Raw genomic sequence first — 13,557 nt, 5'->3', positions numbered from 1 at the left:
CGTGGCTTAACAGATATCTGTCAAAACCAATGTCCCCCGTCTTTAGATTCTAATGATCTCACCAAATAAACTTGATTTAGCTATGATCTATTGAAATAGCATCATGATCACACACTGCGGGCAGCTTCATGGAGTTATTTTGGTAGCTTTTGGTGTATTATAATGGATTTGACGGCTGTTTTGACAATACTCAACCACTTGATTCTACAGCCATTATTTTTGATTATTCTTAAGTCATACATGTTCGAAACAAAATGTACAGACTCCAGAGAAAACGGATTTTTCTATCATAATATTCCACTTAAATTAAATTAAATCAATGTTATTATTGTATTCCTGTGCGGATATGAATCGCTCACTAAGCAACCATCCAATGAAGGCGTGCAACGTCAAAGGCTACTGTGAGCCAATGAATGACGCGAGGAGGCGGGACAAAATGGCCGGAACTTCATATACAGTAGTAAGCTGTTGAGAGGCTAAAACTGTAAACCTGTCCCAGTTGAACAGGAAGTAGAAGTTGTTAACACTTAATTCCAGGCGCATTTGTTGACATATTTAAACCCTGTTTATAAACACGTCTGTTAAATGTGCTGCGCCTGACGTGTCGAGAAAACAGGGTCGAGAATGGTGTGTGGCTATTAGCTAACATTAGCTCGAGTGCTAATGCTAAGGGCCAGCTAACGTGTGCTAACAGGTAAACACGCGTCCTCAAACATCGTCATACGGTCACACACGGTGACGTGGATGACAGACACCGCGGTGTGACGACCTCTGATCTCGGGGCACAAACAGCGGGGATGAGGAAGTGGACCTTGCGGGAGGGACGGCGACAGGGGGCCGGTCACCGCCGCGGCTGGTGCAGAGACAACCGGCAAAGATCTACACAGGACGAAGACTGGTGCGTTGAGTGTGACACTGGTTTGAAGAATGTGAGACGTGTAAGTCAGTGCTGCGACTGTTTATCCCCGAGCCTCTCTGCCTTTCACTTCGCAGGTATGATCACAGAAATGCAGGGCCTTCAAATAGAGCGTCAGAGAGGAGGTGTGACAACCAAGCTGCCTCGTCGTCTGCTTCCTCCTCATCTCCATCATCTTCATCATCTTCATCTTCCTCCTCCAAGTCCAGCAGTGCTGCCCCAGGTCAGTGCATCAGCCCTCTCCCTTCTCACATACATAGGAGACTATCTCATTTACATTGGACCAATGAGAGGTTTGTACAGTACAGTTTATGTAGTAACTAATACAAAAGCTCATTAACACTGGTAACCATATCACATGAGAAAGCATCATCGGCAAAACCTGCATCAGCAGAAAAAATAGGACCACACACTTTGTGTTTGAACCAACATCTCAATGGGAAATACTCCTGGGTGATGGGAATTGTGAGGTTTGGGGCAAAACGTGTGTGTGATTGTTTTGTTGAAGAGCTTCCTGGTTTCTACTTTGACTCGGAGAAAAACCGCTACTTCCGCCTGCTGCCGGGACACAACAACTGTAACCCGCTGACCAGAGAGCAGTTGCAAGGGAAAGAAAGAGAGAAACAGAGAAATAAGATGATCGCAGAGGATGAAAAGCCCAAAAAAGTGAGTCTGCTGAAAGGGGGGAAAAATCTCCATCTTTCTATATGTTTTCTCTTATATTGAAAACCCACCCTCTCTTACCGTGAGTGTTACCTTCGCGAGGAGCAATTTATATAAACTTAAAAAAGCTATATTTGAATCCGCATCAATGTAGAAGCTGGTCATATGAGGACAAATATAGGATGTTTTCTGAGCTGGGTCATGTTGGCCTCAACAGTGAGAAACTGCCATATTGCAAATTGTGTGTGAATCCTTTGTTTACTCAATTACACACGTTCAGAAGAAGGTTAGTGAGATTTCAGTGTTGGTTGATTTTAGTCAAGCAAGTGGACTCCCTGTCGTCTGGTTTAATTCAAGAGAAGTAGTGAATGTTCTCTGCTGTTAAATGATTACAGATAGGTCATGACATGTTGTTTGTCTCTGTTTAATGATATAATCTTCTTTGTAGAAAGCGCCAAGAGCAGGACTGAACTCGTCACTGCTCCTGCAGAAAAGACAACTCGGCTATTTACCTGAGAACTCTTATTGCAGGTATTGTTCCCCACTGCTGTGTGCACACAAGGATGTATAACTGTTCCCCTTGTATCCCATAGGTTTCAATATCCACAGCTGTGATGCATTACAGAAAACAACCCCAGTGAAACAAAGACTAACTTCAATGCTAATCAGTTCTGTATGTGTAGCGATAGGTTTCTTTCAAGAGTTGCTGGCCACTAATAATGACACTAATCATTTTTGACGTGGGTTTCAAATCTTTCATATAGAAACAAAGCCATGATGAATCATAATCAAAGTATTTGGATGCCTGACACTTTGAGTTATATGCTTATATTTCACTAACAGTTGCACCAGCAACAAAAATGATTTATATTCAGCCTATTGGCAAATAGCAGCTTTTGACTTGTCAGATAACTGAAGGGGAGCGAGTCAATAATTCTTGTTCTGCGGATTGTCTGCAGACAGTGGCAGCAGTAGTTACCATGGTTACTGTGTGTCTGCAGGTTGATCCATGAGGTGAAGGTCAGCGGAATGAGACGCCACAAAGTAGAGATCAAGAGCTCAGACAGCAGCAACCCCAACACTGACAACTTCAGAATTATAGTTGTGAGAACACGCACACACAGACACAAACAGAACACCCCAGGGCTAATGCATAACTTCATATGGAGACCATTTTATTTGTTTGTCCTGATGCACGTGCAGGTGTCCATGACTTACTTTTGCTTAATCCTCCCTCGCGTTCCTTGTCTGTCTCAGGGGGACTCGGCTTGTGAACGAGTGTTTACAGTCAACGATGTCGCTCACGGAGGCTGTAAGTACGGCATCATGAACTTCAGCAGCAGTAGCCGGGGCTCTCTGTCGGTGGAGATGTGTGATAACCTCTACTTTACCAATCGCAAGGTGGGACACTGCATTAGAGCTGTATGCTCGGTGTTCCCTGCTTATTACTTTTTTTTTTAACATCAAAGTATATAAATGAATCTAGTAAATGGCAGTATTGTCAGTTTCTGACAAAAATGTATGTTGTAAATGTGTGTTTTTAATCCCAGCTGTAGTGAATATTAACACTTGCATTGGCTAAATGTGTTTCAGGTGAATTCCATCTGCTGGGCCTCAGTGAACTACCCAGACTCCCATGTATTGTATCCTCCTTCAGATTTAGTAGAGCTTTATGCATTTATGTCTTGAAACTTAAGCGCTGGTATGATCAAAGGGAGGATCTGTATTTATTATGACATTATGTGTGATCTACATTAAACACCTTTGTTAAAATAGATTCCATATTGTAACTCACACATTTTTTTTTAACATTTTAGTCCTCTTATGTCCACAAGTATCTTCTCAGTATTTAGTGGCCTGTGATTCTGTTTCCCTTGACTGAGCTGACTCTCAGGCTGTGTTTGGTCGGAGTGGCAGACACCCCCGGCTGTGTCAGTTTGCTTCCTGCTTCCCTCTTCAGCAACTCCAACCCAGGTGAGATTAAACAGGTTCTCTAGTGAGTCGCTGTGTGTAGACCTTTCAAATCAATGGTTTTCATATAGAATTGTTTAGGAAATTATAGTTTTACTAGGATAATGATGGTCCCTTTTCATCTGTGACTCCTTACTGGTTTCCCAGTGAACTGTGTCAGTAATGTTTGTGGACAGAAGGTGATCAGAACCGACATATTTCATGTTTGTATTGTTTGGTTTACCCCACATTAACCTTTCTCCTCCTTTTAATTCTTCCCCCTCTCTTCTCAGACCAGCCCGGGATGCTGTGCAGCTTTAAGATTTCCTCAGCCTGGTCTTGTGCTTGGTGTCTCAACCCACAGTTTGACAAGACCTTCAGCACTGGTCAGTTCCACTGCCACCGTCCTCCCAACGCATAATCAAATATAATAATAACAGTCATTCTTCGGCCACAATGACGGGAACCTGTGGAGGATGTTGGCTGTAGTCATTGAACAATTTTAATCTCCCAAATCATTTCACTCTATTTGGAAAAAAACTAAACAAATCCTTGAATATATCAGTAGTTCTTCACGGGCTACAGGCACAGAAAATCTAACTCAGAGTTCTTTTAACATCACATATGCTTCTGACATGATTGAAAGACTGTCTTATAGATAGATAGATAGATAGATAGATAGATAGATAGCAGTATTCAAGTCGAGTAGAGAGTAAACTAATAGCTGATTATTATGGTAGAGGATTTAAAAAAGACAGCTACACTGATTTCATAGAAACAAAGTTCTAAATCTTAAATCACTGTCTCCTCGCATGTGTTGCCAGGCCTGTCTCGTAGGGTTATTGTGAAAGATGCAGAGACGGGACGAACACAGACGTTCAGCGTAGGCAGCGATGTCTTGGCTCAGCAGTTTGCCCTCAGGGTGAGTAAATTATAACATCAAAGTGAGCGAGAGTTATGCTTCACTTCACTGGAAATGTTTTCTAATAGATTTCTTTTTGACACGACTAAGAATAACCCCAGGCAGAAGGAGAGAACCAAGGAATTCAAAAAGATTGCTCTTTTTCTTCAGGTCCCCGTGCTGTTTAATGGTTGCAGATCGGGGGAGATCTTCAGCATCGACCTGCGGCAGCGCGGCCGCAGGGATCAGAGCTGGAAGGCCAGCCGCTTCCACCAAGAGTCGGCCATCACCTCCGTCCGCGTCATGCAGGATGAGAACTACCTGTTGGCTGCGGACATGCTGGGCCAGGTCAGGGTTGAAAACTATTCTAAAAACACTACACAAATGACTAGCATGTGAAATTCGAATTATATTTATTAGAATAATAGTTAAATGTTTTAGTTTTGAAATGAGGATAATGTCCCAAGAGGAAAGGTTTGGCACCTGCCACACAAGTTGACATGTAATAACGTTGTGGTTGTTATAATACACATCACTGTTTATTCTGTGTTTTGGGACCTGTCAAAGTGATAAAAGGACAGAAAGGAACCTTTTAGGGGGAAGTTTATAACATTTTCCCAAATTCAAACTCAAGAACATGACCCTCCAAAATAAGATATAAACATGTAAACCCAAAATGGATACTTTTCATGCTTTAACTTTGTTTTCCTCATTTACGTACAGATCAAGCTGTGGGATGTGCGAGTGACAAAACCAGTGCAGGAGTACAAAGGGCATTATAATGAGCATGCCTACCTTCCTATTCATGTCAATGAACCAGAGGGCCTTTTGTTGGCAGGTAAGGGAACACAAAACATCTTCTGCCCATGTGATCACCACTGTAGTCACCATTTGATCAAAACATTATATTACATTTCATTTAGCTGACGCTTTTATCCAAAACCACTTACAATAAGTGCATTCAACCATGAGGGTATAAACCCAGGACAACAAGAATCAAGAAAGGACTATTTTCTTCAAGAAAACCACCTGGAACTTTAAGTCTAAGACATTTTTTCAAGGAACTAAAATGGCTCCTGCATTCCACCACTGTCTAACGACCAGGGGTGGTTAGGCAAATGGCTGCTGATGTACCAACACCTACTGATGTACCAACACCTAATGCTGCGACAAGCTGCTCAACTCCAGTCCACAAGTCGGTGGTTTAAATGTTCTGTATAAATCGAGGAACACTAAAATGCCAGTAAACATGGAGGAGACTAAAATCGTGCTGCTGTTGATTGGAAATGAGACGAGTACTAGTCACAAAGTGTATTTAAAACTCCAGAAATGTTGGCTCAAAGTAATGAACTGCGCCATAACATAGATTGTGCAGCTGAAATAAAGAGCTGTGGTACCCGACCAATCACGCATTTTCAGCACCGAAAGCCCCACTCTATAAGTTCCTGTAATTTTTAATGTACCAACCCACCAAGCACTATTTGAAGGTAACAAAGCTCCCACAAGACTTAATTTACACCCTGGTCCCTGTGGTAAGAACAAGCGCTGGCACCAGGTTTACTTTGGTCAAATAGGTGTAACTGAGTGCAAAGTTTCATGTGGTGGAAACCCAGTATTAAGCTTTCCTCTTGAAACTGCTCTCTCCACAGTGGGTCAGGATTGCTATACAAGGTTATGGAGCCTGAAGGACGGACACCTGCTCCGGACCATCCCGTCCCCCCACCCGGCCGCAAACGACCTGATCCCGAGCGTGGTCTTCTCCTCCAAGTTGGGCGGCTGCAGGGGGCTGCCCGGCCTGCTCATGGCCGTCAAACACGACCTGTACTACTTCCCGTACAACACCGACTACCAGGAGGGAGGCGAGCAGCTCAACGATTTTCATGAAAACACTGAAAACGCTTCCTCTCACAGATGATTTCTAAAAACAAACTTAGCATTTTGCCAAATGCACAAACGGTATATTCTCATACAAGGCTTATACTTACTGTGTAACTGAAAGGCGTGTATGCAGTGGATTTCTACAAGGTTGTTGTGACCTTTTTGAATTTGAAGATGACTTCAGAAAAGTTGCATTTATGTCTCAGGGGAATTTTACTTTAACAGACGTGTTTGTGCCAAAAGGAAATAGAAGTGTACACGATTTCTACCGTTAGACCTTACTCACTGTAACCTTTTTATAAGAAGTGTACTTATATGATATTTCCTGATCTGAATTTGAAAAATAATATGCCGTGTTTATACTGTAGATTGATGCAACTTTTTCGGAAAGCTGTCAAAAAACCATTAAACGCAGTACTTTACACTACATCAAGTACAATATTGAATTATTTTCTGTTCTGTAAATGACACACAAACTCACAAAAAGAGTCTCTGCAGTTTAATACATACCATATGAGAATACATGAATGCCTTTGTTCCATGTGATATTTGTAGTGTATTCACCTATTCAAGATAAAGTCTATTATCTCAGCTTAAACAAATTCTTCAAGTCAGGTACTGGGGGAAAAAAGAAATTCAGGTTCAAAAAATTGAAACAGACTTTTCAATGCCCGGGTCGTCAGCCGAACGCCTCAGATATGATCTCACACCATGCAGCTCATTAAAAGCTCCTCCTTGACCTTCTACACAGCCTGAGTTGACAGAGTAAAGGATTAACTATCTTCTAATAAACGTTTCGAGGGGCCAGCCTCAAAAACAGATGAAGTTTGAAGTCCCCTCTGTATCTTATTGCTACTGTGAGCCAGCCACGCACGAAAAGCATTTATCTTTGTTGCATGCAATCCCCCTGCAGTCAGGTTTGTCTCGTTAACAGATAAGTTCAGATATTTTAAAAACAAACAAGGCCATTTTAAAACTCTTCTCCCCATATATGTATATTCTATGTAAAATTTCCAAACAGTCAACAGCGTCAATAAGGGTGCTCTAATATCATTCGTCCATTATATCTACCAACAATCACAAAGGATGAAGGGGTTATACAAGTAGTTATTATACTATGTAATTCTATAAGTTGGAATGCATCTCGGTGCTACAGTACATCGGTGGCTTCTGATTGTTTTCATCCTGCTGAAGCCAAAGAGGCAGGAGAAGCTAAAAGCTAGTCGGGCCGGAGCAGAGGAAGACTACAGTCGATCTTTGATCAGAATCATCTGAAGTGGATCATTTTTCCTTCAAAGCCGGTTCCAGGTCTCCTGAAGAAACGTTCTTCGGCTCAAAGTGCTTAACTGGAATCAGTTAGTACTCCTGTTATTATATGATATACACATGCAGGCCCAGACAGTACTAGTTTAATCACACCAGAAGGGATTGTCAAAGGGGTTAAGGTCTAGGGTTGAAAGGGTCTAAAAGGGGCCAATGGGACTTTACCTGAACTCCATTGTTGGAGCATGTACTGCACGATACTCACTGTCTTTATTATCTCTTTACCTCTCCTGCAGGCTTGATTTTCAAGTCTCACTCTGTCTTTCTTCACAGTGTAAAATATAGGCATGTTAAAGTGAAATAACATCGAGGAGCTGAAATGACGCGAGGACAGCGTTACCAAAAACAAAAACAATCAACACAGTCCAAACAGGTGGCAGCCAAGAGAAGCCGCTGAAAACATATGAAGTCTTAAATTAGCCAGAGTCTACACGGTGTCAGTTCCAGTTTTCGCAGAAGTCAGCATCGCTAGACGGTCCCCGCTCTGGTCCTGCTAGAGATCCCCAGGTTTCTGGTTGCAGCCGTTGCAGACCCTGACGGGGTGGTCCCAGCCACGCGAGGGCACCGAGCGGCGCTCCTGAGAGCAGTCGCCGCACACACCCTGGCCGCATGACCGACAGTGGTGGATGGAGAGACGTGGGGCGAACTCCTTCTGGCACTCGCAGCAGGAGTGGATGTCCTGGTCTGGGACCCAGTAGGCCGGGCGGGCAGCGTCCTTCACCAGGCCTGGACACGTGAGAGAAGAGAACCTGATTGTTAATGTAACTGAGCAGGCAGGGTTTGTTATAAAAAAAGAGCAATTTGTGATTTATTAATCTGGGAAATACCCGACATCTCTGCTTTGCTACTAGTTCTCTGAAAAACGACCCCGTTATTCTACATTTGTATTAGGGATGACTTTAGGGATTATTTTGTTTCACCATCAATGCTTACATCTATGTAGGTTATATATTCACAGCCCTGAGTCTTCTAACACTGAAACTCATGATAGATTATTTTTTCCATGACTTGAAAAAAGTTTTGTTAAATTGATATATAAAAAGTTACATTAAAATCTAAAATTATTATTTAATTATTTATTATCGATTACACTCAGTTGATTATTTAGTACAGACAGGTCTCACTCTCACCCAGTGGTATGTCGATAGCACCGACCACAGCTCCTAAAGTGTTCTGGACGGCCTCTCCGACCTTCCTGGCAATTGTGCCTCCTTCCTCCTCCAGGGCAGCGTCCAGCAACTCTGCAACAGGAAAATACACACTCGTCAAATCAGACACATTCACAATGAGAAACATCACGTCACACATTTAAAAACTGGATTCCTCGGCCTACCAGTTGGGATTCCCCTGTTGCGGAAACATGCGTCGCAGACTCGGACGGGTGCCAGACCCCAGCCCCTCTCCGGGACCGGCCTGGTTTGGGAGGAGCAGGCGTCACAGAACCCCTCTCCACAGGCCCGGCAGTGGTGCTTGGTGTCGTTGGCTTGGAACTCCTCTGCACATTTATGGCATTTCTATACAGAACACACAGGGGGAAAAAAATCACATGAGTCTTTTGCCAGTTGTCCTGGTGCAGATACAGTTCAGGAAGATAGAAAGAAGACAGGCTTCAGGATATGGACAGTACACCAAGTTCTGGTTGTTGAGGGGCCACAGGATGTAACTGTTGTGTAATTAGCAGTCTGGGTATCTCTTGCACGTGCATGTGGGTAAAGCCTCCACCACCTAAAACCATCTTTCATAACTTCCCCCTCAACCTCTGCTGCATCTCAGCAACAAATATTCCTCATGTTCACACTATTGTTTTAGATATTGAATCATGGCTTTCAGGTGGAAATTGCCATAATACTAGTAAGAAGGCCAAATAACAAGAGCCTGAACTGTTGACTTAAACTGTTTATGAAAAAGCGTTTTAGTGTTATTTCAGTCAGGTACCAGGATAAGGGAGTTGGGGGTCCAGTAGGTGGGAGCGATCTGGTCAGTGAGCCAGGAGGTGACGGCCTTGGCAGGCTTGAAGCTGAGATCCGTCACTGACTGAGAAATGTATTTCACTCCATCCAGCAACCTCTGAGCCGCGTTGTTGTTGTCTTTCAAAAAACCATCAGACTGAGAAACACACGGAGAGAGAGACAACAGCGTGAAGACACCAGCTGACATGTGCAAGGATTTATTCCCGGCATTTATCTTTCACTAATCTGCACTTTTGATTTAATATGCCCAGTTCGAAATGGTAACACAACCAACTAGCATGAATTAAAACAAACAGAGCCGACAGTGGATGTGTGATTCGTTCCACCTAAAAACCTTTCAGTTCCTGGCTTGCAACTTTGTTTAATTGGTTTAAGGAGAATCTCATTTAGGCTGTTCCACTGAGGCCTTACCCCAGGCCAGATGTGCTGGATCTCTGTTCTGACCACTGTTTCCACTGGGTCCTGGTTTCCATACCAGTACTGCCTGCTTCTGTAGATTACTGCGCAGTTGGGGCACTCGATTACATACCTACACACGAAGACAAAAAAAGGGGGACAGAATATGTGGACACAGTTCAGTAAAACCAACAGTGAATGGAGAAATAGTTCCAGTTCATCAAATAGCCGGACCACAATTAAATTTATTTTAGCATTATGAACAGGGATGTATTTAAATCCCTCTAATGCGCGGAAAGAAACCATTTACAATCATTTTCCACGTGGCAGATGGACTCACCCGGACCAGGCGTAGATGGCCAGGCCAAACCACGGTGAGTCAGACGAGGCCGTCGTTTTGGGAACGACTATTACCTCCTTCCCTCCCTCATAGCAGGCCTGCAGAGTTCAGCACAGACACTCAGAATTTTGACACACGCAAGCTTCAACACACCCGTGTGTGGCGTTGTGGGTTTGTACTTGCCTTGCAGGTGTAAATGCGGTTGTCGTACTGTGCAGAGTAGCGGCAGCGTTGTTTAGCTTCGTGCTCGGACCCTTCCTTTAGGTGATTCATGCTCCTCTTACAGCCTGAACTGAACGTGAGAGCACACCAGGTCTGAGACAAAAGTCTGTGATACTTAATCACATTTAATGATAATATTCTGTTTTAGCTACATGAAGTACACGTGTGATAAATAAGTGGGAGACACGTACCCGCAGCTGAGGCAGATGCTGGAGCAGGTGAAGTACTCATCTGGGAAAAAGGAGTTACTGGTCATCTGCTCATCTGAAATATCCCCGCTGAAGCGCTCACTCAGGGCCTGAGGAGGGAAGCGAGGGGGAGATGGAGAGACAGGCAGAGTCAGCAATGCTCACTTTAAAGTGATTCTGGCTCAAATACATGACTCTACAAACCACATCTCATTATATGAGCAAGCATCCCCACCTGGAGAGCCTTATAGATGACACTGGCCGAACGGGGTGACCGGGTGGTGTTGTTATCCAGCTGTTGCTCCAGGATGCTCAGCAAGCCACTGAAGTCTGTGGGGGGGTTGTGGGTCCGAGTTCCGCGGTACTGGATGGAGCTGAAGGCTTCTGGAAACAGACCCAGCTTCCTGAAACGCTCCTGAAGGAGACGGTCAGCTGACTCAGACGGCTTGTCTAGAGATGGAGGGGAAGACAGAGAGCAAAGGGGAGTGTAACTGGAGCATCATCTATAATTTCCAGTACAGTCCAAATCCTAAGTGAGGGATATTTGTACCTGATCCTAGCAGCTTGGTGTGGACCGTCTCATGGAAGATGATCACCGCAGGGCCCAGGGTGGACAACGGGACGTCCAGACCACAGCGGCTGGTGGTCGCCTTCAGGTCCCTGGTGAAATGTTTCAAGTAGGCATCGGACGCATCGCCAAGGAACTTGAAGAGGTCGTCATGGAGACGGTCAGCGTGGGTCCTGTAGATGACCAGATCCGAGATCGCCAGGACCTTGAGGAGCAGCCGGGTTCGCTGACCCTGATTGGCTCCTGGTGACCAATGTGGAGAGAGTAATGAATGCCAGTTACCAGTGGGAAACAGACGTCTATGGCCCTTATTTCATGATTTTGAGAATCTATTATTTGTTTGCTCCATACCAGCCCCGAGTAGTCCCTCTGTGTCGATGACTACCACCCAGTGCACAGGGTCCATGGCAGCCCACACACCCACAGTGCAGGACTCCTGGGTGGGTGATGTCTTGAACACCTCTCTCCCGAGGAAAAACGTGTGGTTCAGGGTGTGGGACTTGCCCTCCCCAGTGTTCCCGAAGACAGAGACGACCTTGAGGAGCTCATCCGCTCTGCAGCCCAACCTACTCACAAAGTCCTCCTCGTCCTTCACCTGAGAGTCCACACAAGATCAGCCACATTGTCAGAACGTCACAGGCGCAGGATGAGAACAAAACAATAATAACAACACCCACTCACCTGCATCTCCTCGTTGTCGTCCACCAGAAGGAAGCTGCACACCTGCTCCAGCTTGGCCTTCAGGATCTCCATCTCCGACTCCTCTGCGGCCTCGCTGTTCTCCTGGGGAGATTTGACTGTGTGATAGGTCGTCAGGGGATGCTTCCTCTTGTTGATTCCGCTGTGGGTGCGTTTCTGGCAGTCCAGACACAGGTTGATCTTGCAGCCCTGGCATCGAACCACGGCCCTGAGGCGTCCGCCGCTCGCCGAGCAGCTGCTGTCACCTTTGCAGGAGTCACAGAAGGGGACGTGTCCCGGTGCAATTCGAACCCTGTCGTGATTCCTCATGCGCTCCTGCCGGTGGAGCTCCAGTTCACAGCGGGCGCATTGCAGGCTGCCACACTCATCGCACTCAAACGCAGCCTCATCTGAACCCCCGCAGGCATAGCTCTCCTGGCAGACCGGGACCGGGTTCATCCTTTTATCTACAGCTGGACCCTGACCACTCATCTCAAACCTGACGGACCCAGACACAAGCTTTTGGTGGTGACTTTAAGTGTCACGGAGAGGGTCTAGGATTGTGAGAGCAGTGCAGGTGGAAGACACAAGGTCATGGCACGGTTCAGCAAATATCTACGCCCAGATGTGATGGAGCATTTTATGTTAAAATTCCCGAAAAAGTTGATCCACTCAAGTGTAACAGGATTGTAATCACTAGAAGATGTTGAACTGACCTTGTCACTGCTCACTGGGGGGGATGATTCAGTGTGTGGTGAGGCAAACAGCTTCCAACACACTTGTCCAGACCGGTGATTACTTTTATGTTTTGGCACAACAACAGTGTGTTAGCTAACAGTAGCTGCCCTGCATCCCATCCCTTGTTTTTCCCCTCAGTGCTCCGATGCCAAGTCGCTAGTTGAAACTAGCTTGTCGTGATCGACACAACTGTCTTATAAATACGCTGTGAAACTCCGCAATAAACAGTCGCTGGCTCCTGCTGTCAACACAAATACACTCACTTGTGGAGGAACGAGCAACCTTCATTTGAAAGCGACCGACCCAGCAGCGGTGACGAGCCCGACGGAAGTGAACCGCTGCCTCAGCACGGTCTAAAACAGGACACGTACACACGCACGCACCCACGCACACACGCACGCACGCACACACACACATATAAAGTAAGCTAGCCGAGCTGTTGTTGCCTCAGACCTTATAGATGTTGTTGCTTTTACATCAGCTGATCGGCTTGTTTTGATCCAGAGGTCAAAAGTCACAGAATGCGCATTGCATTCTGGGTAATGGAGGCGATGTGCTCAAAACGAACGCGTTAGTTGTTTCTATCAACTATTCTCGTCGGTTTTTTTTCACATAGTAACTAACGCGCCTCACGTGGTTTCAAAATGTACTTTTATAAAAGCTATTCTAATTATTTGAAAGGCATATTAGGAGAGGATACGACTACCCACAATCCTTTGCACCTTCCAGCTGCTGTGAGGTACGTTTCAATTTTTATCCCGGCTTACACCGATATTTCCTCGGGTGGGCGGAAACAGTACGTAATATCAACACAGTGGATTAATAA

The 13,557-nt window shown here is 45.1% G+C and overlaps 2 protein-coding genes across 4 annotated transcripts; one reads left to right on the top strand and one right to left on the bottom strand.

Annotated features, from left to right (window-relative positions):
* Window positions 1–416: 416 nt before the first annotated feature.
* Window positions 417–6,735, top strand: wdr21 (WD repeat domain 21). Its single transcript, XM_053445051.1, has 13 exons — window positions 417–898; window positions 994–1,139; window positions 1,425–1,582; window positions 2,028–2,110; window positions 2,581–2,683; window positions 2,837–2,980; window positions 3,173–3,222; window positions 3,474–3,553; window positions 3,823–3,915; window positions 4,354–4,451; window positions 4,602–4,778; window positions 5,154–5,268; window positions 6,080–6,735. Exons 1-13 carry the CDS (start codon window positions 798–800, stop codon window positions 6,343–6,345), a joined length of 1,614 nt encoding a protein of 537 aa, XP_053301026.1. The 5' UTR covers window positions 417–797; the 3' UTR covers window positions 6,346–6,735.
* Window positions 6,736–6,792: 57 nt separating this feature from the next.
* On the bottom strand, window positions 6,793–13,445 carry zfyve1 (zinc finger, FYVE domain containing 1). Of its 3 annotated transcripts, none has more exons than XM_053445050.1 (13): window positions 12,995–13,445; window positions 11,997–12,492; window positions 11,667–11,910; window positions 11,298–11,558; window positions 10,983–11,197; window positions 10,751–10,857; window positions 10,521–10,629; window positions 10,338–10,435; window positions 10,013–10,130; window positions 9,567–9,737; window positions 8,965–9,145; window positions 8,762–8,872; window positions 6,793–8,357 (listed from the first exon to the last, which is right to left on the bottom strand). In XM_053445050.1, the coding sequence occupies exons 2-13, from the start codon at window positions 12,483–12,485 to the stop codon at window positions 8,125–8,127; spliced, it is 2,337 nt and encodes a 778-aa protein (XP_053301025.1). In that variant the 5' UTR covers window positions 12,486–12,492; window positions 12,995–13,445; the 3' UTR covers window positions 6,793–8,124. The 3 variants fall into 3 exon arrangements, with proteins under 3 accessions (XP_053301025.1, XP_053301023.1, XP_053301022.1); XM_053445048.1 differs by having other exon boundaries at window positions 12,710–13,442; XM_053445047.1 differs by having other exon boundaries at window positions 11,997–12,547; window positions 12,710–13,441.
* Window positions 13,446–13,557: the final 112 nt, after the last annotated feature.

This window comes from Pleuronectes platessa, chromosome 17 (assembly GCF_947347685.1).
Source record: "Pleuronectes platessa chromosome 17, fPlePla1.1, whole genome shotgun sequence".
In the NCBI taxonomy this organism is placed as follows: Eukaryota; Metazoa; Chordata; class Actinopteri; order Pleuronectiformes; family Pleuronectidae; genus Pleuronectes; species Pleuronectes platessa.
This window is presented reverse-complemented; position numbering and strand designations above follow the sequence as displayed.